The following is a 21,349-nucleotide window of genomic DNA, read 5'->3' as shown; positions in this document are numbered from 1 at the left end:
CAAACGTAATTACCAGTTTGAGATTTGTCCTCTACTGTTGTGAACACAATGGGACAAACAGGGGGACAAATTTATCCCTACCATATGTATTGATAGGGTATACCTTTACAACTAACATGCTGTAAAGGCATAATGCAACCTCTGAATATGTCATTTAATTTTAAAACTTACAAAAGAACTTAGAACTTGGAAAAACAATTTAAAAAGAAAACTTTTTATGGTAACTGTGATCGGAAAACTCGTTTTAATAACACAGCTGGCTATTGCTCAGATTCAAAATGTGAATTGAGAAAAAGAATCTAGTTGTCGACTAAGTGGTCTTAGCAGAGGCTCCACGAGCAGTTGAACAGCTCCGTAGAAATAGTCCAGTACAAAATAGTCCAAAAAATCATATCGACAGTACAAAAAAATTAATCACATACAAAAGATCCAATTGATTGAGGTGATAATTTTTTCCAGAAACTGAGAAACAAAAATTACGCACGGATTTAAAAAAATTTTGGTTCTACTTAATCCGGATGATAAAAAAATATATAGCAGAGAATATAGAACAACCTAGACAACAGCAGCGTCCACCTATTAAAAACAATGATCCACGAAACCTACAAGTTAAGACAATTAAAAATGACTCTTTGTTTATTTCAGTCAAACACTTACAGGTTGCTCAAATTGTTTCATTTGCGAACCCTTAGCACCACTCAATCGAACACTATTCGCTTACCATAAATTGAACTTATATTTACAAACCAAAATTTTGAGTTACTGATATTTGAAGGGTATGCATAAATTAACACCGAGGCGAAGCTTCGCTTTGCAAACACTAGCGAGAACACGACAAAATGCAGCTTCTTTAAAAAATACAATAAAAAAAGTTTAAATAAGCATCGATTTACTAAAAATTCGGCTACGTCTGAGAATGACACACAGTAACCACTCAGCCATGGAAGCTTCTTAGTATATAGATAGAAGATTAAACAATAGTCACAAATAAAACAAAGAACAGATGCTATGCAATTTCCAATGCTACAGTGAAATTTCAAAATAAGTAAACACTTTTAATGAACACTTTTATTTGCGAGTTAGGCTAGAAAAAAGAAGGTTAGTAATAACACACTATGCTGACGCTGGTGTCTACACCGAACACTGTCAGATAACTTTCTTTCCTGGAGCTGTGCACAAAGCAGCTGCACGTGTGCGTTCAAAAGAAGACTCCGTTGAGATCGTTAAAGATCACTGCCACTTCCCCGATCCGGCTGATATCGAAAAACGCTTAGAGATCGAGCAGCAGAAATTATTTTACTTAGCTTAAGTTCTTTAAAAAAAATACAACGGTTGCTCCATTTATGCTGTGGATACCCGAGTGAGCACTCAGATTTTTATTCCAAGACAAGTATTCATTCGAAGAAATTTGAATTAATCGTTTTGAAATACAAGTTAAACTACACTGCAGGTTTTACTAAACTATACAGATAGATCAATTAACTTAGTTCCACATTTACTTTTTTATTTCAAACCAACAAACGTGGGTTCAGTCTTTCTTTTTTTTTGCTTCCGGGAAATTCTATTTAAAGTCATCAGTATAAAAATTAGTCTGAGTTCCAATCTAGATCATCCCAGCCATTTTCACCGGAAGCCTCCACACTTCTCGGAGTATCTTCATTTACACCAGCTTGACGTTCAGCTCCAAATTCCAAGTCAGTAGTTTTACTATTTTCGAGTTCGGATCCGAATTGTTGAGTTTTTCTATTTATCATCTGATTTCCGTCAGTGAAACTTAAGCGGTTCTCCCTAAGACTCCCCGTGCTACTTGAATCGCCACCACTACGCATACTACTTTGTTCCAAATACCGTTCATTCTCATAACTCGAAACAACTTCGTCTGAACTTGGTTCGTTCTCGTCGCTCAGCGAAGGCTTCACTCGGTTAAACTTCCCTGCATATTCTGGAAACATTTCGGGTTCAATTGATTGGCTCAACCCGATATTTGCATCAAAATTTTGTGGAGACGCTTTTTTATGATGTCTGTTACTGCCATCAGGAGAACCTGATATATTTCCTGTTGCTGTAAACTTCTGAATGATTTTTAGTTCAGATTCGCTCAACGTATCTAGGTTACTCGTATCGTCGGTTTTCTGAACTAAAGCTGTATTGCTTCCTTTTTCTTCTCTCTGTTTGCTGGCAGAAGTTTTAAGAATCGACTTCGGAGTGAAATCTTCAGTCTTTTCTGAAATTGGATCCAATTTATCAGCGAGTTCTGAAAGTGGCTTTTTGATAGGTTTCGGATAACTTTTTATGATTGGCTTTGGATTATCCTCTGCGTTATTATACCTTTTAAATCCTTGTTTGCCTTTTCTAGCTTCCCTACCGGCAGAAATTCTTGATTGTGAGTCGTGAAAACTGGACAAAGAAACTTCGCTCGACGATTCAATATCCGAGTCCGATTCGTTCTCTTCATCTTCAGCACAATAAGAACTGTCCACATTCGAAATGGAGCTCACTGATTGGCTACGAGGTCTCGTTTCCACAAACACCACCCGTCGCGAGCCGCCTACTACTCTGTTACTGCCCAAATAAGGCACTAAATCTCCCAGACAGTGAAACGTCAACGAGACTATATCATCATTCGTGTCTCGGAGACCTGCAAGTAACTTCGGCAGCAACAGCTTCGAAATTTCCTTTTTAGGAATGTAGGGTAAAATTGGTTTGAGTTGAGATAACAGAAGAAGTCTAGTGTCAATGCTTCTACTCTGAAGCAGTTTGAGAAACTGAGGCACGACGTGTTCTTTGTACAGGCTCTCACTGAGGAACCCTCGCTCTGATTAGGGACTTCTGATCGAAACTGCTGGGTTCAAAATGTCTGCAATTACTCTTTGAGCAGTCGTCTCATATATTACCCAATCATCCAACAGCAACGGCAGGATTCTAGCCACTACCAATTTAGAATCCAGGGTTGTTATTTTTTCACGCAATGTTTGCAAGAACTGTGTTTTTTCTTCTTCGCTTTTTGTTAGGAAATTGTGGAAAAAATTTACTATCAAACTGTAGTAACTGTTGAATACGGGTTGTTTCAATATATGAACACATTTAGGCCTCAATTTATAATCTTGATTTAACATATGCCTGGTAGTATAACTCACAAAATCAGTTAAGCTAGAATCTAGACTTAGTTTGTTATGTCTTGAATAATTATTGACGTTCAAAATATCGTTTTTAAACAGATGACCTAGCATGTATATATCTCGGGTGTAGCCAAAAGCCGCGGGCACCGCCGCTTCGCAGCTATCTTCGGGAGGCAACAGATGCGAAGGAATTTTATTCTGGGCGAACACTTGCCAAGAAGAGTTTGTGAATTTCGACATATTTTCTAAACATCCCAATTTCCACTCTCCACTGTCGGCTACAAATATTGATGACATAAGCACATTATTGTAACTACAGAGACATTTATCGTGGATGAACATAAGTGCATTTGTTACATTATGCATTCCATGCACTAACTCTTGGGCGGTCATGTCTTTAAGGCACTGTACTAAGGGTATCGCGTTCTCGAAAACTATGTGTGTTGTTAGAGACGAATCTACAGAATATGCTTCCGTGTAATAAAGAAGACTTGGGTGTTTTATTGTTCGAGAGAAATGCTTCAAGTTCTCCATTAAGTGTTTGTCCCCTGAGAAGATGAGGACCGAATTCTTTCTAGAATGTTCCGTGAGCTTGGGCTTGGCCCTCTGAATTACGTACGCATGACTCTGTGTTGTTTCGACTGGATGCAATCCATCAAAATGAGCCTTCAGAAGGGACGAGTCTGATGTCCCCATCGTTTTGAGTTCTAAGATACTCTAGATCACCTGTAAGTCTCTGTTAGCTATCTACATTACAAATCCTAAAACGAAACGAAACTATCGAATAATATAAAGTAGACTACGATACTCATTCCGAGGGAGCTAAGAAATTACATTAAAAATTAACATAACTTTCCAATCGATCTAAATTCATGTTGCTATCGTACAGGCAAAGAGTAAAACTTTCGGTTTACTTTCGGCTGAAAAAAATCGAACTAGATCCAATTTCACCTTTGGCTTTAAAAAATTGACACGATGTTTTTCTCGACACTGAAATACTTTTTAGAAATATTTATGCAAACTCAAATCATGACTAGAAGTGCTTTCGGATCAACCCTACAATTTCCCCCCTAAATTGATTTAGGGGGAGAAAATGTGGATTTTTCAGGAAATAACTTTGAGTATACCTTAGATTTATAGAAAAATAAGTTTATTTAGAGAAAATTGATTATAAATACGTTAGTTTAGGTTATTAACAGCATTCAAAAACAATACCACAAAAAAAATGTGACAACCAATTTTCGGTGCGCGTTTGTTTGATATGCATACATTATACAGAATTAATTTTCAATCTTAGTACGTGGCTGGGGGGATTCTACGGTTGGTCACATAGGGTGGGGAGATTGTACGGTTGATCCGCGCTTTCATATCATATACTACTCAACCCCTTCTGACTTAATAAAATATACCTGATTTTCGGTTACTAAAAACATTCGAAGCCAAAGTTCCTCTTCGCCTTCTGTGGTCGGAGCATATCACGTACATCCTACAAACAAACTCAAATACAGAGACGAATCTGCAATACGCAAAAACAAGTAAGAAAAATAAGAAAGAAAAAACAAAAATAAGGAAAGAAACTGCAGTATCAGCCTTGAAAAATAAAATTTCAAACCAGAAAACGAGATTCATAGCCTCACATTCTCGCATCTGCGGCATGGTCGTTTAATAGCCAGTAAACACTAGCCACTAAAAAACCGATATAACATATGCTCTTATATTGTCAATGCTATTGTTGTTGCTGTTGAAGATTTACAGCTAGCTGATGGGCGCATGGTCCCAGTTGTAAAATATTAAAATAAAGTTCAAATATTTCTGCATCTGTTGCAATCGCGAGCGAGTTGCCACGTGCAGACATTTGTTTTTGAGAATCGTTCGTCAACAAATTTCCACATGAATTTGATCAATCTATTTTTATTTCGATAGGTTTGCTGATGTCGATGTATTTCTTGATTCGATTCACAAGCCTGCAAGTTCTGAAGACAAATTCACCTCTAGCCTTTTCAGTCCTCGTCTTGTAATGTTTGAACACTTCCGTGATTCTTCTTTGGGGGTCTTGACGCTCAGGTAAACTAATAATCTCGTTGTCTTTGGTCATAACCTTTACGAGGAACAAAATACCACTCATTTGAATGAAAATTGGAAATGGCAGAATATTCAGAAGCCGTAACTGATTTCCATAGTACGATCCCGTGATACCTGTTATCCATCTGGCAACCTTTTTTTGATAACGTTCAAGAGACTTTTAACTTGATCACCCTGTAGGTCACCCTTTACTTGCCAGAATTTCTTCCCAACAGCTAAAAATTTGAATTCGTCTGCAAAGATGAAAGGATCAGAGAATTTCAGGACATCAGGCAGGTCGTTAATGAAAATACAAAACAAAATGGATCCCAAGAGTACCCTTGAGGTACCCCGCTGGTAACATCTAGAACTCGTATTGTCCACTCTGACGAAATGTTCTCTGTTTAGGTAATCTATTATGATTTCAAGCACAGCCTTCTACTCCTATTTTTGCAAGTTTTTTCACCAGTTCGAGGTGAGGTACTTTGTCGAACGCTTTCGAAAAATCGGTGTAAAACGCAACAACTTCTGAGTTTGGGTCGCTGTCCTGTGCTTCGTGTATCTTCTACAGAAATGACAACATATTCGTCAGAACAGATGTTTTTGACAAGTCCATGTTGGTGCGGTGTAGTGTAACGACAGAAGTGTTCAATGTATATAGATTTCTCAAGAAATCCAAGTATGCAACCAATGAGCTCTTATTTGCAAGTTGGGTTCGAGAAGATTGCTGTGTAATCAAAAATTTTCGGAAATTTTGACGAGCTTTTTTTAGGTCGATCAAATTGAATTCCCGAGCTCTCCTAAAGCACTAAAAAGACGCTATTTTGGGCAAATTTTCTGCGCAGCAGGCAACTTTTTGAAAAACAGGTCAAAAAAGCCGTTCTTAGGCACTTTTTGGAAAATTTTAACAAAAAAATCGCGTTTTTTAAGAAAAAAAGCCAAAGGCGCCTTTAGAAAAATTTTAGGGTCGGTCGGCCAAAATTGGATTTCTTAAAAAGTTCCAAAGGCGGGACCCTTCGGGTCGAATCCCTGAAAGGGCGTCCGACCCCACCGCCCCCATCAAACCCCCCTAAATCCGCCCCTGCTTTCAAGCATACTAAATTATTCAATTTAAAAAAAGTTTCACGGCAATTACGTAACACGGTGTTAAGTAATGAATGTCAAAATTTCTCTGAATTCGTCGAAGTACGAAAAAAAAATTTATGTACAACCTTCTTTAATTTTCACGTTCCTTATTCTTTATTCGTTACATTATAAAACTAATATGGTTAAAGAACAGCAGGAGCTTGATATCGAATTTCCGACAAGACAAAGTGGGAAAAAATATGACTCAGGTTTTTTTTACTTCTTTAAGATTCCACGCACCTCGAGGAAAGCTGGTAGGAGAGCGAATGTTCTTTTGTTTTTAACCCTATTCAGTGGTAAAATAATACACAAATAGGCGGAGCAGTTCTTCGCGAAACATGACGGAAAATGAGATGGCAGAAATTGAGACGAAAGCCTAATTCGAAAAAAATTATGACGAGAAACACAATCGCAAGCAATAAAAACACAGAGGCGAAGTGGAGCATAGCAAGCTAGCAGTCAGAAAAGTAAAACCACTAAGTAAAAAAAAATTATAAAACAATTCAAAAAAAACTTAACTTTCGAAAACTTGTCTGGAATGATTTTCAATTAGAAAAAAAACACTCAAAAACAACATCACCGGCATTGTATAAATATTAAGAAACATTTATCAAGCGGCAACTAAGCTGACAAAAATTGGGTAAGTTTCCCTTGAAACGATCACATAATTGTTGTCATGAAAAACGTTTGTAAATTTTGAAATTTAATGTAACATTTAATATGTAAAATTAATATGTATCGGGTATGCCCCCTCCCAAAACAAACAAAGAAATCTTCTCTTCACATTGTCTCTTCACCGAAAAAAAAAACAAAAAAAGCGAAAATTTAACAAAAAAAAACAGATTTAAAAAACAAAAAAATCAAAAACCCTTTCAAATACGGTAAAAATTGCTTAAAGCACAAATAAAATCCGTGATGTGGTAACAGCCGAAAAAAAATAAGCAGACAAACTATAAGTCAACTTTTTTGAAATAAATTTTGAATAATTTTTTTCTAAATAAAACAAATGCTGATCAGATTCGATCCTAGGACCTTTGCCGTCTCAGGCGTATTCGTTACGTCTACATCTGTGCCAGAGATTTCACGAAATTATGATTTATTATAAGCCAGACTATTAAATGATTCAACTGATTCTATTAAATAAATTGTTTGCCTGAAAAAAGTCTATACCCTGATTTGATAACGCTTGCAGACAAAATTTATTAAGTGGTAACTAAACCGTCAAAACTTTAGCTGAAGAAAAAATTGTCAACGAAGCAATTTTGAGCAAAACAAACTCCGACTTCCCGAGGAACTAACACTTAGTAAAACTTTGTTGCCCTGCGAATAACGCAATAAGTTATTAATTTAGCGAAAGTACGATAGGGGAATATTCGCTAACTATATATTTGTGCGTGTCAGGGCCTGAAACGCAGAAATATGCAGTAATCAAAATTAAGTCGATATGACATAAACCAAATCAATTTGGGCCAAATAAACACTTTTTCAAGGAAAAATGTGATTGTAACAGATAACAGCTGTTAAAGTTAAAAACACAGGAATAAATTCAAGAAATCAGCAGAAAACTTAAGTGCGACTATTAATTTTTTCCAATACTCAGTTTTAAAAAAGTTTGTCTCCTGACCTGAATCAAACCCAGGTCTATTGTCATGTCAAGCTACGAAGACTTTTGTAATGCCAAGCTGTAACTATGCTATAAAGGTAGAGATGAAGTCTGGGAAGGAGGTTTTCAACGGGGGAAAAAGTCAAGTACCCAGTTGCAATATCCTGAACTTAAAGCTGACAAATGTGTAATCACTCGCGGACAAGTGCTTGTTCTTCCGACCATTGAAAATGGGGAGGAACTTTGTATTTGTCTGTTTTCGTTTTTTTTCAACGCAAAATCAGGTACCACAAAAAATCATCCGACTTGGTTGATATATCATCGGATATATAATTTTAAAACCTTTCCGTCGAAATTTAAAACATTTACATTTAAAATTTTCAAATATAAGTTTTACCAGGTTCGAGAAAAAGTTAACTTCATTTAATTTTCCGGCTAATTTCGAGCGAGCAGGCTTAATATAGCTTACATAGCCTTGAAAACTCAGTTTAACTCAAGTAAACTTAGTTTTCGGAGTTTTTAGCGCCATTTTGGGAGTCAAAAACGTACAAAACTCTTGCAGAAGTTTCTGAAAATATTTTTTGAGAAATTTTTGTTGTTGTTTTTCTAGTAGTTTTTCAGCAAAAACTGTTGTCTAATTTGCCCAATTACCATGACTGTCGAATATTCCTAAGTTCTAGATTTTCGTTCAGAAAAAAACGACCCTAATTTAAATAATATTTTAAAAGTATGTTCGAAACATTATGAGCTAATTGCGCAGTAACCGGCTAGCCTTGTTTTCTATTTGCAACCACTCGTTTTCCTATTTAAACCGCTTTCAAAAGTCAGCTTTAAATTTTATGAATTATACTGCAAATTGTATCGTTTTTAGCTTTTACCAATGGGTGAAATTCATATATTAAATCCAAATTACATGATCCAATTAGTATACAAAACAATTCATTTAAGCAGCAAAAAATATACCAAATTTATTCAAACTATCATCAGATTTTTGGGAAACACCAACAAGCGTTGATTTTTCCCCGACTGTCGCAAGATTCATTCTTTGCAGCCCAATTTTTTGCAGACTGGTCAACACACTAGCTACATCAGATGTATTCAGAGTTCCGGCAAATAATCTACCGGAACTAACTTCCAAGTCAAACAGTTCCGTAAAAACTGCGTCATTGATTGTTTTCAAATACGGTTTGGAGTTCATCACGACACCTGAGATTGACTTTCCAAAAGCAGTTATTTTCAGCTGAGGCTGAACATCACCCTGAGTTAGATCCTCGGCGAAGGACAATTTAAGGCCATGTTTCTCCGCCAGTCCTGAACTATTTATCAGATTTGCATTCGATTCCACTTTCTTTAAAACGCCAGCCGCAACTGCCGTTAGGATAAACCTTTTCAAGTTTCCAGGGTACTCAGTTCCAGTTATTTCTACTTTCCAGTCTCCTACTAACGTTTCTGATGTGCTAGCTGAGAGAAGTTGAGCAAGTGACGTTGCTAATCTGAGCCATGGAGCATTTTCAGTTGAAAATGAAGCTATCAGAGCCGGTGAATTGATTACTCCGTTTATGGACGACGCATTGGTTGCAAAATCAACAAACTGGTTGGCTATTTCTTGTCCACATTTAAGCTGTCCTTCTTTAGTGCTAGCTCCGAGATGAGCTGTAGCCACTACGTTAGGATGGTCAACTAAGGTCCAATCTTTCACCGGTTCGTCTATGAATACATCTAGACCAGCTCCACCACATTGGCCAGAATTAAGGTTTTCCAAGAGATCGGTTTCACTTACAATTCCTCCTCTTGCAACATTGATAATCTTAACTCCTTTTTTGCACAACGCTAAAGTCTTAGAGCAAACGAGATCCTTAGTTTGTGGGATCAGAGGAGTGTGAACTGTTATGTAGTCACAAATAGGCCAGAGTTCATCTAAGGTCATCCACTGTACATTGAGCGGCGCTACCGATTCTGGGGCAACTATGGGATCGAACCCAACAGTTTTCATTCCGAATGCTTGCATTCGACTAGCAACTTCGAGGCCGATTCGACCCAGTCCAATTATACCCAACGTTTTGCCCATTAGCTCTTGTCCTGCTCCTTTACTCCATTTGTGGCTCTTCATGATAGCATTATTGTTAGCTGCGTTTCTGGCTAGAGCCACTACCATGAAACATGTATGCTCTGCAGCACTGATAGTATTTCCACCTGGAGTATTCATGACAATTATTCCGCGATTCGTAGCTTCACCAACATCGATGTTATCTACCCCTGTTCCCGCTCGACCAATGATTTTCAAACCCGGACATTTCGAAATCACCTCAGCAGTGACTTTTGTTGCAGATCGAACTATTAATCCATCCAATGACTGCAATGTTTCAGCTGGTATTTCCGAAAACTTTTCTAACACGTCAGCTTTGATGCCATTTTGGGCCAAAATATCTCTCGCTGACAAATCAATTTTATCAAGAAGAACAACGTGCTGAAGTCCGGGCATGACTATCACTGAAATGAATTAGCTGATAAATGTTTGAACAATTTGATACCACTTAATTATTTGTGAGCTTGAAGCAAACATGGATAAGTCACACCTTTTTAATCCAAGGCCGATCAACCCATTATCGTGATTTCTCTTTCAAAGCGCAATATTAACCTCATCTTACACTCAACATCATTATGATTGATTTGCTAGAAAAACCGTTGAGTACCCACAGAGCCGCATTCCCGGATAGCCGAAAAAAAAAGAGAAATTTCTGGTTAAGGTAATGGTACAAGTATGATAGTGGGGTCCTAGGAAAAAGCAAGTATGAAAAATGGGTCCCGCAACTTTTGAAAAACTTCCAGAAAAACAGGTAAACAAATGCGAACCATGATTTCGATGATTTTAGGGCCACTAAGTGTTTCTTCAGGGACCCACTTAAATTTTATCTAGCTATCATACTTGTACCAAAGTAATTAGTAACAAAACAAAATTTGACTACATAGGCAAATTCGTCACAAAATTTGGACCACTTTTTATCGCACGATTAAGCTATCTTATTTTTTTGGTACTTAGCTAACAAAAAATCTAATAGACTCAAAACATTTTCTATGCGTAATAGCTTTGATTTCGTGGAATTGGAAAGCAATAAAAAGGCAACTATTTAGATAACGCAATAATTTTTTTGGCTTATCTGGGAGCAAATAATTTTTCAGCTATCCAATGAAAAATTAATTTGATTATCAGGAAACAAAAAATTTTTCCAGTAAATAAACAAATAAGAGGAAAATTAAATAAGTGTCTTGAGATCCAAAAAGTGTTCAAAATCTCAAATTTTTTGCCAAAATTTCAAACACTTCCGTCATATAGTTACACAGTCACAAGATTTTCGCAGCGTTTCGCGATAAGAGCTTAACAGCTTGTGCCAGTCGGTCATATTTGGAAGTTTGACCTTGAGAAGAGCAGAAAACACTTGATTTTGGAGTGAAATTTAATTTTTCAAAATTTCGAATGGAACATGTCATGCACGATTTTCTCGCGATAACTGAAAATCAGAAAAAGAAATCAGAACAATTTCAGGACAATTGCGGGAAAGTTGTCAGATAAAAACGAGTGTGAAATTGCAATTCGCAATTTCCATCATAGTGAACAAGAGTAGAGCTGTCCTATCTGAAATAGAAGACAGAGTATTCCCGAGAGAACAATTATTCGAACTGGACCAGAGTGAACCTTCGACGGAAAGGTGGACAGCTTGAGTGTCCCAATGGTCCACATAAAACTGCAGTCTAGAGTAAAAACTTGTTCTTGTTGTTAAAACTGACTGACATTAAACTCATTTTAGTTACTTTATTAATTCTTGAGTTGCTTACCGACTTATTTACTTCCTGGTTCTTGAGCGTGCTACAATGTGAGTACTTAATTTAATTTCTAGAGTGTGTTTTATGATTGTTATGTTGAGGTAAGGCGAGTTTTAGGTTGATCCATCTGAAATGGATCAAAGTTCCACTGTCTAATAAAAAAGCAACTTAACGGATTGTTCCAACCCGGTTTTTAACGGCGTTCATGTATTTTGGGTATTTTGAGACCTAAGTATGGGGACGTTCTTAATTCTAGAGTGGGGGGATATTTTGGTAGTAGCCTTAAGCAGTAGCGGGTCGTAGTCTCATGTCACAAGCGAACCGAATTGGCTCCGACTGATTTGAGGTGGAAAAACACAAGAGATAGTGTCCCTGACTCCTGAGCCAATAGTTATAGGGCCTATTTTTCTTAAGCCTCATGTGTGACTGTAGTAGACGAATGTTACATAGTGTTTTTATGGCGCTCCTGGGTGTTTACGACATCAAGACTACGGAGTCGAACCCACTTGAGACAGCTTCGGGCTGAATGCCCATTCTAGAGTACCGGCGGTACGGTTCGACAGGAACGTGCAAACCTTCCGGTTGTACCGTGATAGCTTTTTAAGAAAACTCGAGAAAATTTCCTGGTACGCTCTCCGAACGAGGCTTAGCTAACCGAGTAAAGGGGGCAACTAGGGAGACAAAAACACGAGCAAAAAGACAAAAAGCAAAACAAAAACCAAAAAAGAATAGAAAAAGGAACAAAAACCATAAAACGAAAAAAGACAGTGACTTTGACACCAGATTAGTTGGATCAAACCTTTATATTAATTAAATAGTATACCCATACTGTTTTACAAGTTCGATCGTTTCGATCAACCTAGCAATTTAAACCAGTAAACTGAATAAAGTGCCCGAAGTGGGGCGTTGTCAAGGGTTTTCAGATAGCTTGGAACTTAGCTGGACCAATAGGAGACTTGACTGGAAGAGGTGACCAGCCGAGTGGGAAAGTGGTTCAGGGACACTTGAGCTGAACCAATAGGAGACTTGACTGGAAGAGGTGACCAGCCGAGTGGGAAAGTGGTTCAGGGACACTTGGCTGAACCAATAGGAGACTGGACTGGAACAGGTGACCAGTCGGGTGGGAAAGCAGCCAAGAGGGATTTGGCAGTTCTCGAGTTCTCAAGTTGGGCAGAACGGGTATCGTTAGAATCCACATTACATTATAGGAGATAAGTGTAAAATTGGATAAGCGAAATCCCCCAGTTTTGAGGAACGTTTTTACTTGAGCAGGCCTGGAAACAGGTCTACGGTTTTCTCTTGAGAGGTTTAGCACCCGGCGCTTAAAGTAATTTTTAGGCTTAAGAAGGGGGGCTAGAAAGGGGGGAGGTTAGAAGGGGGACTGGTTAAGTTAGAGGTTGGCGGTTGTAAATTGTAAAAAGGGGGAAATTAGAGTAACTAATTAGTCGACATCGTTGACTTAGTTACATTAGAAATTAACACGCGTTGGTAATATTAGGTGGAGATCCAAAATTCAACTCGAGTTAAGACTGGTACGCTGGTTGGTTTGGTAGGGGGGACCGGATATAGACAGCTTTTGTGATACCCCATAAGATCACTAGTGGGGGGAGGAAAACGCGTGGCAATTAGGTACCAGACATTTTTTTTTTAGACGAAAGGTAGACATTGGTCACCTTTGAATTTCAGGTGGGCTCATTTTTCTGTTTTTATTATTTTTCTTACTTAGATTTTTGTTGCATTTTAGTAGGGATTTGTGTTTGGTTTTATACGAACAGGTGATCACAAGATACCTGCGCACCTACATTGAAATAGAAACAACCAAAAAGGAGAGGGGGTCAGCATTTGGCTTTTAAGAGAGGGTTTTTGGGAAAATTTTACTAGAGCTTGAGTGGTGGTACAAGGTACGCTGATACAAGAAGTCCCTACAACGAGGAAGACACTCCGTGACGAGTCTTGGGACAGTACCGAAGAAGTCTTGGGACAGAGCAGTCTTGGGACAGTGGTCTTGGGACAGGGTCTTGGGACAGTGGTCTTGGGACAGGGTCTTGGGACAGTGGTCTTGGGACAGTGGTCTTGGGACAGGGTCTTGGGACAGTGGTCTTGGGACAGGGTCTTGGGACAGTGGTCTTGGGACAAGGGTCTTGGGACAGGGTCTTGGGACAGGGTCTTGGGACAGTGGTCTTGGGACAGGGTCTTGGGACAGGGGTCTTGGGACAGGGTCTTGGGACAGTGGTCTTGGGACAGGGTCTTGGGACAGTGGTCTTGGGACAGTGGTCTTGGGACAGTGGTCTTGGGACACTAGTCTTGGGACACTAGCCTTGGGACACTGGTCTTGGGACAGTAGTCTTGGGACACTAGCCTTGGGACAGTAGTCTTGGGACACCAGCCTTGGGACACTGGTCTTGGGACACTACCTTTGGGACACTAGTCTTGGGACAGTAGTCTTGGGACACTAGCCTTGGGACACTAGTCTTGGGACACTAGCCTTGGGACACTGGTCTTGGGACACTACCCTTGGGACACTAGTCTTGGGACAGTGGTCTTGGGACAGTAGTCTTGGGACACTAGCCTTGGGACACTAGTCTTGGGACAGTAGTCTTGGGACACTAGTCTTGGGACAGTAGTCTTGGTACAAGGGTCTTAGGACACTAGCGGAGAGTACTGTGATAGTGACGAATAGTCTTGGGACGGTATAAAAATTGAAGCAGAATCACAACAAGTGTGTCTTAAGACAGAATAAGACAAATCGAAATAGGTACGGTTAAGACCAAATTAAGGAAAGTTTTTCGGAGGTTTTAGAAAGAGAATTGGATAAGGTTTTTAACACGTTTTTTTTTTATTTTTTTTACTACTTACTATTAGGATAGAATCGTGTATATAACAAAATTGTAAATAAAAGCAGTTGTAAATAGAAATAATGAGGCGGAGTAGGGTACCGGTGCTCGAAAAAAGGTCAAGTGGATCAAACACGAAATATAATTCATCGCTGCGCGGGACGACAACAACGGGCCCAAAGATAACAAAGAAGAACTTTTCAGTTAACATGGTCAGCACAAGGAGTACAGCGGAGAACAGGGCGAAAGAGGGCACGGAAGGGGAGAGAGTAGAACCCACCATCGAGATTGATCTAGAGACACCCGATCAAAGTGTGGATGAAACAGGGAAGATGGCGACAGAGTCAACTACAATGCCCAATGCAGAGGAACCGAATCAGAAACCCATAGAGTTCTCACCGATAGATGACGCGGAAGATGCAATAAGCAACACCGAAGAAACGGTGAAAGAAGACTCTCAAGTAAAGAGGACATCTTTTACGGAAAAATTGGGAATAATGTTCGGAATAAAAACAAAAGAAAACGTGACTGAAGAACCAAAAGCAGAAAGAGCACGAACATTTGGGACAGTGAGCACGAAGACCTCAGAAGCCAATCCAAGAGAGGAACAAGCTAAAGCAGAGGCTACGGCCGAAGAGAGACCGACAGCTGACCATGAAGAGACTACCATTGAGCTGGGTGACTTGTTGGCGAAATTAAATCAGATTGACAAAAGACTTAAGCACAGTGAAGAAGACAGAGAGGTGATAAAAAAGGAGATAAGATACAACAAGCACGAGTATCTAGACAGTTATTTTAACCTAGCTAAGGCAACAGAGGAGAGACTCAAGGAAATGTCAGATAAGGTAGAAGCCACCAATGAAGAACGAGAAAAGAACATCAAAACAGACATGCAACAGTTGAAGAATCGATATGATGATGTCAACAGCCAATTAGGGAGCCTGGAAAGGAGAATGGACACAATGAGCAAGAGTCAAGCCGAGAGTTCGTGTGCAATACAGGCGAAGTTGGATGCAATCTTGAGAGGTTCCACCCCACAAGAAAGACCGGCAGCGGATCGTACGCAAAGCACCAGAGTTGACTTTGTAGAACCACAAAGGAACAAACGGCAATCGACACCGTTGCCCTTAACCAGGGATGCGATAAGCATAGCACCAACAGCTGCCAAAATAATAATGAAGAATGGAACGTCGAATACAACGACTGCTCCGGGAGATTCGACAGCTAACAGCAACACAAGACCGGATGCTATGACATGGGCCAGCACTTGGGAGATGATGAACAGGACTCTAGAGGCCTTCGCCACGAGGAACACTGACTCGAGCGACAGGAGAGAGGGAAAAACAAGAAAGACATTCAAGAAGCCAAAGGAATTCAAAGACGACTCCGATGGATGCATTGACACTTGGGTGGAAGTGATGAGATTACATCTAGAGCAAGATAACTTGAGTGACGAAAGGCAAGCATGTACAGCCATACTGAGCAACTTGGAAGGAACGGCATTAAAATGCGTGGTCGCAAAGAAGGAGGAAGAACGCGACACCGCGGACAAGATCTTCGAGATATTGCTGAATCGATTCGGGTCAGGCATGAAGGGTCACCAAGCGATGATGCGATTTGAAAAGAGAAGGCAGAGGGACGACGAGTCAATAGATCGGTTCCTAGATGACCTCGAGAGCTTGAGAAGGAGGAGTGACCCAGAGGAGTCGACAAACAGACGGAACTTTAGCATTGCCTCGAAGTTCATTGATGGGGTGAAAAGTGATGACTTAAGGACAATGTTAGCAACATACTACACATTGTCGAAGGACAGCGCACCCACCCCAGAAGAAATGAGACAGAAATCAAGAGAATACATGCTGATGAAACCAAAGAAGTACTCATATTCAGAAAACAGGAACACGCAAGGGGGAAGCCAACCCCAGAGGTCATCATGGTACAAACCTAGAGATGATATGGACAAGCGCAGATCATGCGCGAACTGCGGGTCAGCGGATCATCATGTGGCTGACTGCACAACTTACAAACAAGGCATGAAGAGCCTAGGTTACGCACCGGATGAGGAGGATATGAGTCAGATGGAGGAACACGAGTACTACAATGGCTTAATCATCAAGATAGGCGCCAGATGCTTCTTCTGTAACCAGGAGGGGCACTTCAGAATGGATTGTCCCTTGTTCTGGGAAGCGGTCAAGGACCAGAATCACCCCAAACATAAGTTGGCATTAGCGGCGGTGCAGAATCAGCGGAACAGGCAAAACGAGTTTGAATCTAGGAACTTGGGAGCACCAAACACCGAATTGCCGACGAAGACAGTGAAAGCTGTTACACATGTTAGCGGTGGGTTAGAGTCCGCGGCCGGAAGCTCTCTAGAGATAAATTATGAGAAAGCGGCGACGGAAGCAATTGCCAAAGTGAAACAAGATCTGGCGGCGAAAGAAATAGAGCAACGACTAAAGTTGGAGATCGAAAGACAAAATTTTAACGAAGCATTAACCGGATCGAACTCAATACCAGAGGCTAGAACGGGCTCAACGAAGACTGGGAATTGTAACACCGTGAAAATGGTGACAGGTAAACCTTTTGGAATATCGAAAATCGGAGCAAGAATAATGTCGATAATCACAGTGGGCGGCCACGAGGTAACCAGAAACTTGAGCGAGCCGAGCGACCAGAAGATAATGCACATTGACGTGTATGCAGACTACTTGAGTGGAATAAGTCCACAAACGACTTCTAGAGCGCTCAGGGCACTACTCACGAGAGGGGGCAGCAAGTCGGTACGAGTTGATAATAGGTACACTGAAGCTTATGGTCCACACGAGGTCATGCTAAATATAGATGGAATTAACATCTATACCAAAACGATGATAACATGCGACGAAGACCTAATTGGACAAATCTATGTAGGGAAAGAGGAATTGAAAGTAAGATCGATTGGACACTGTGCTATGCTTGAAGAAGATGCAATGCACATCGGAACGGAAGCAGACGTGACAGGGCACGTGCTAGACATAAATGGCAAAAAGACTCAGTTACGTGGATTACTTGACACGGGAGCAGTCTTGAGCGTCATACCAATCGAAACATGGGAAAAGATGGGCTTCGACAAAGATGACTTGATAGACTCGAGAATACGGCTGTCAGCTGCAAACAAAGGGGCCCTTCGGGTGCTGGGCAGGACGCCGATAATAGCCCTCAATTTGGGGGAACGTAACCTGTGGATGAGCTTCATCGTGGTAGAAAACCTAGATGAATCTGACCAATTCATTTTGGGCAGAGACTTCATCAGGAATTTCGACGTAACGATAGATCTAAATAATGCAATGTTCAGGATACGGAACCCGGATAGGAGGTACGCAATCAAACCGGTAAATTTAATAATGGCAAATGAGAACAAAGCACCGGTATTCTTGAGTAGGAGAGTGAGGTTAAAAGCTAATGAAGCGGCAATCGTAAGCTTGAGGATGAAAAATTATAATGAACTAAGTGACAACAAGCAAGTGTGTATAGTTCCAAATCCTAATAGTCAAAGCGCTGCTGTTTTAGGAAGATCATTTTCGATAACGAAGAGCGGCCTCTGCGTCAGTGTCTTGTTGAATACCCTTGATATACCGATCACGATACAGAGAGGCAGGAAGCTGGGATATGCTTTACCGGTTAAAACTCGATATGAAACAATTGAAAACTCAAAACAAAATGAAGTTGTTGATTGTCCCAACCACAGGGACAAAATTTGTATCTTGAGACGATTGCAGAGAATAAAAGATTCTTCAGGTCTTATCAAATCACTTAAGTCAGAAACGGACGATGGGCTTTCGAGCTGTTCGAACTTTCCAGAGCGACCCACGCTAGATGAAATGCAAACTGATAAACCGGTTCTGCCGGAGATTGAACATTTAAGGGGCAAACTGAAAGATGAACAGCTCGAAGCTATCAAGGACGTACTAGAGCGGAACGAGGAGGTTTTTTCAAGGCATAAGGCGGATATCGGGTGTTGTAATTTTGTTGAACATGAAATAGAACTTGAGGAAAACGCGGTGCCACACAGGGAGGGGGCGAGGCGCATGACCCCACACAAATCGGACGCGTGTAGAAAAGAAATCGAAACGTTACTAGAGTATGACATGATAGAACCATCCAAGTCACCGTGGGCGTGTGGAGTAGTGATGGCCAAAAAGAAAGGCGACCAGTTAAGGTTTTGTTGTGACTTTCGATACCTGAACTCCGTCACGGTGAAGGATGCCTATCCCATACCTAGAATTGATGAGAGCCTCTCGAAGTTAGGTGATGCGAAATTTTTTACGACTCTTGATTTAGGCTCGGCCTTTTGGCAGGTACCATTAAGGAAGCAAGACAGGGACAAGACAGGGTTCGCCTGCGAGTTGGGTCTGTTTCAATGGAAACGGATGCTGTTTGGACTCTGCAATGCAACAGCCACGTTTCAGCGGCTGGTGGCACACGCGTTGATAGGCGTGACGAAGAAGTACGGCAACCTGGTAATGTGCTACGTGGACGACGTGGTAATAGCAACGCCGACACTAGAAGACCACATCGAGAGGCTTGACGAGGTGTTCGCGTGCATGAAAAGATCGGGGCTGAAGTGTAAACCATCAAAGTGCGAGATACTCAAGGACTCGATTAAATACTTGGGCAGGATGGTAGATAAGCACGGTATCAGACCTGATCCGGACGCCGTGGAAGCAGTCCTAACCTGGAAATCACCGAAGACGGAGCACCAGCTGATGAGCTTCCTGGGTTTCGCCAACTATTATAGAGAATTCATCAAGGGCTATGCGGACAAGGTATACCCGATGCAACAACTAATGAGACATAAGGGCAAGAAGTTCACGTGGAACAACGCGGCAGAAGAGTCATTCCAGAGAATAAAGAAAGAGCTGTGTGAGGCACCAGTACTGGGTATGCCGACAGAGAAGGGGATGTACGTGCTAGACACGGACGCGTCAGTAGTCGCTATTTCTGGGATTCTCCATCAAGAACAAGAATGGAATGGGAAGACAGTCTTGAGACCAATAGCATACGGGAGCAAGGTCCTAAGTGACACAGAAATGAAGTACGGAGCACCGAAAGCAGAGATGTTCGCGGTGGTCACCTTTGTCGAAAAATACAGAGCATACCTAGGCAGTGAGCCCTTCAAGCTGCGAGTCGACAACCGAGCACTAAGCTGGCTGAAAACGTACTCAATGGACCAGAGCTATATTGGGAGGTGGATAGTTCGCTTGGATGGATACAACATGATAATTGAGCACAGAACACGGGATAAACATCAAAATGCTGACAGCTTGAGTAAGAAGACGGAGTTCTACGAGAGGCAAGAACAAAGAGAGGCGGACAGACCTGAGATCAAAGATGGCTTCTCCTTCATGGACAAAGAAACGTACGACAGTCTTCCACTCACGAGATGGCTGGACAAATCAGGCAAACCGATTGAAGATCATCCCGAATTGCCGAAAGAAACTCTTGAAAAGACCATCTTGAAGAAAAGCAGTGGGATTCCGATAGGAATAATGCTCAAGTCCAAAATCGTGAGGGAGACACTCAAGGCAAAAGGTTATGATCTCACCCAGGTAGAGGAGGGAACGGTCCGAATAGATGAAGACTTAATGGGGTTGCTTGAGAAACTATCAGATGATAAGCCCGTGATCCAAGGGAAAGGTCAGGAGGCACCGGAACTAACCATACTTCGGAGAGAAAAAACAGTGAACAATACTGACATCTCAAAAGAAAGCACCACTGATAGCAAGGAAGTTGTGCGATCACTAGTTGAGAAAATCCCCGAGAAAATTCTGGAGCAAACAAAAGTCAGGGATAAGAAAGTGACATTCAGAGAAGAAATTGAACACCTGGGACTAGATCAAGAGTCCGGGGAGTGGTACAGATTCATGGAAGAAGACGGAACCGGAGAAGGAAAATTGTCCGGGGAGCGTAAAGAATGGGATGAAGATTCGGATGAGAGCAGTGAGGATCAAGACAGTCTATGCATGATACTGGCGGAAGAGAAGATGAGACAGCACGACAGGGAATTACAGACAGATCCATCTTCAGGGACGTACAATCTGGAAATACAAGAGGTACGAGGTGGAGAAGAGCTCGAGAAAATAGCAGTTTCAAGAAAACCACTAAGGGAACTATCATGCAACTCAAACGTCAGAACGAATCTGGTACCAGAAGACGACATGAAAATCGTGAAAAGGATGATATGTGTGAAGCTGAGCGATGACATCCACAACCCTGGTGAAATGAATGGACAGATCATGGCGCTAAAGGAGCACGTTAAGGCGAGATACAGGCTGTCTGACCTAATAAGGGCCCAGAAGAATGACAAAATGACAAGTAACCTCTCCAAATGGATCCATTCGGGAGTCAAGGAGAAGGGGGAACTTGAGGAAGACAGCTACAAGATCTTGAGCCAGTTCTACAAAGAAAAGAGAGATTTACTTTATCACACAGCTGAAGGGGTGGTAGCGTGCAAGAGAAGAGATGAGGAAAAAATATTACACAAACACAACCTCATCATACTACCACAATTGTACCAAACGGAGGTGCTTTTCAGATCACACGACCAGATGGGCCACCAGGGGATAGATAAAGTACAACAAAGGATACTTCACAGGTTCGACTGGCCGGGAATGAGAAAAGCTTGCGAGAGATGGGTGAATGCCTGCCTAGCATGCCTTCAAGTAAAAGACCCAAGGAAGATGAAGTTTCCCCTCAAGTCTGTCGAAAGTTCGGAATTCAATGAAGTGGTGCAGATAGACCATCAG

General features: G+C 41.0%; 3 protein-coding genes across 3 annotated transcripts in view; 2 read left to right on the top strand and 1 right to left on the bottom strand.

Annotated features, from left to right (window-relative positions):
- The window catches only part of LOC134845160 (mucin-19-like), a 581,930-nt gene that overhangs the window by 335,647 nt on the left and 224,934 nt on the right, over positions 1-21,349 (top strand). The gene's annotated exons all lie outside the window — the stretch shown is intronic.
- LOC134845161 (ubiquitin-like-conjugating enzyme ATG3) overlaps positions 1-21,349 on the top strand; it is a 426,844-nt gene that overhangs the window by 335,638 nt on the left and 69,857 nt on the right. The window lies entirely within an intron of this gene.
- On the bottom strand, positions 8,733-10,429 carry LOC134843692 (D-3-phosphoglycerate dehydrogenase-like). Its single transcript, XM_063859919.1, has one exon. The coding sequence runs from the start codon at positions 10,388-10,390 to the stop codon at positions 8,852-8,854; it is 1,539 nt and encodes a 512-aa protein (XP_063715989.1). The 5' UTR covers positions 10,391-10,429; the 3' UTR covers positions 8,733-8,851.

Source organism: Symsagittifera roscoffensis, chromosome 4 (assembly GCF_963678635.1).
Source record: "Symsagittifera roscoffensis chromosome 4, txSymRosc1.1, whole genome shotgun sequence".
NCBI lineage: Eukaryota > Metazoa > Xenacoelomorpha > Acoela > Convolutidae > Symsagittifera > Symsagittifera roscoffensis.
This window is presented reverse-complemented; position numbering and strand designations above follow the sequence as displayed.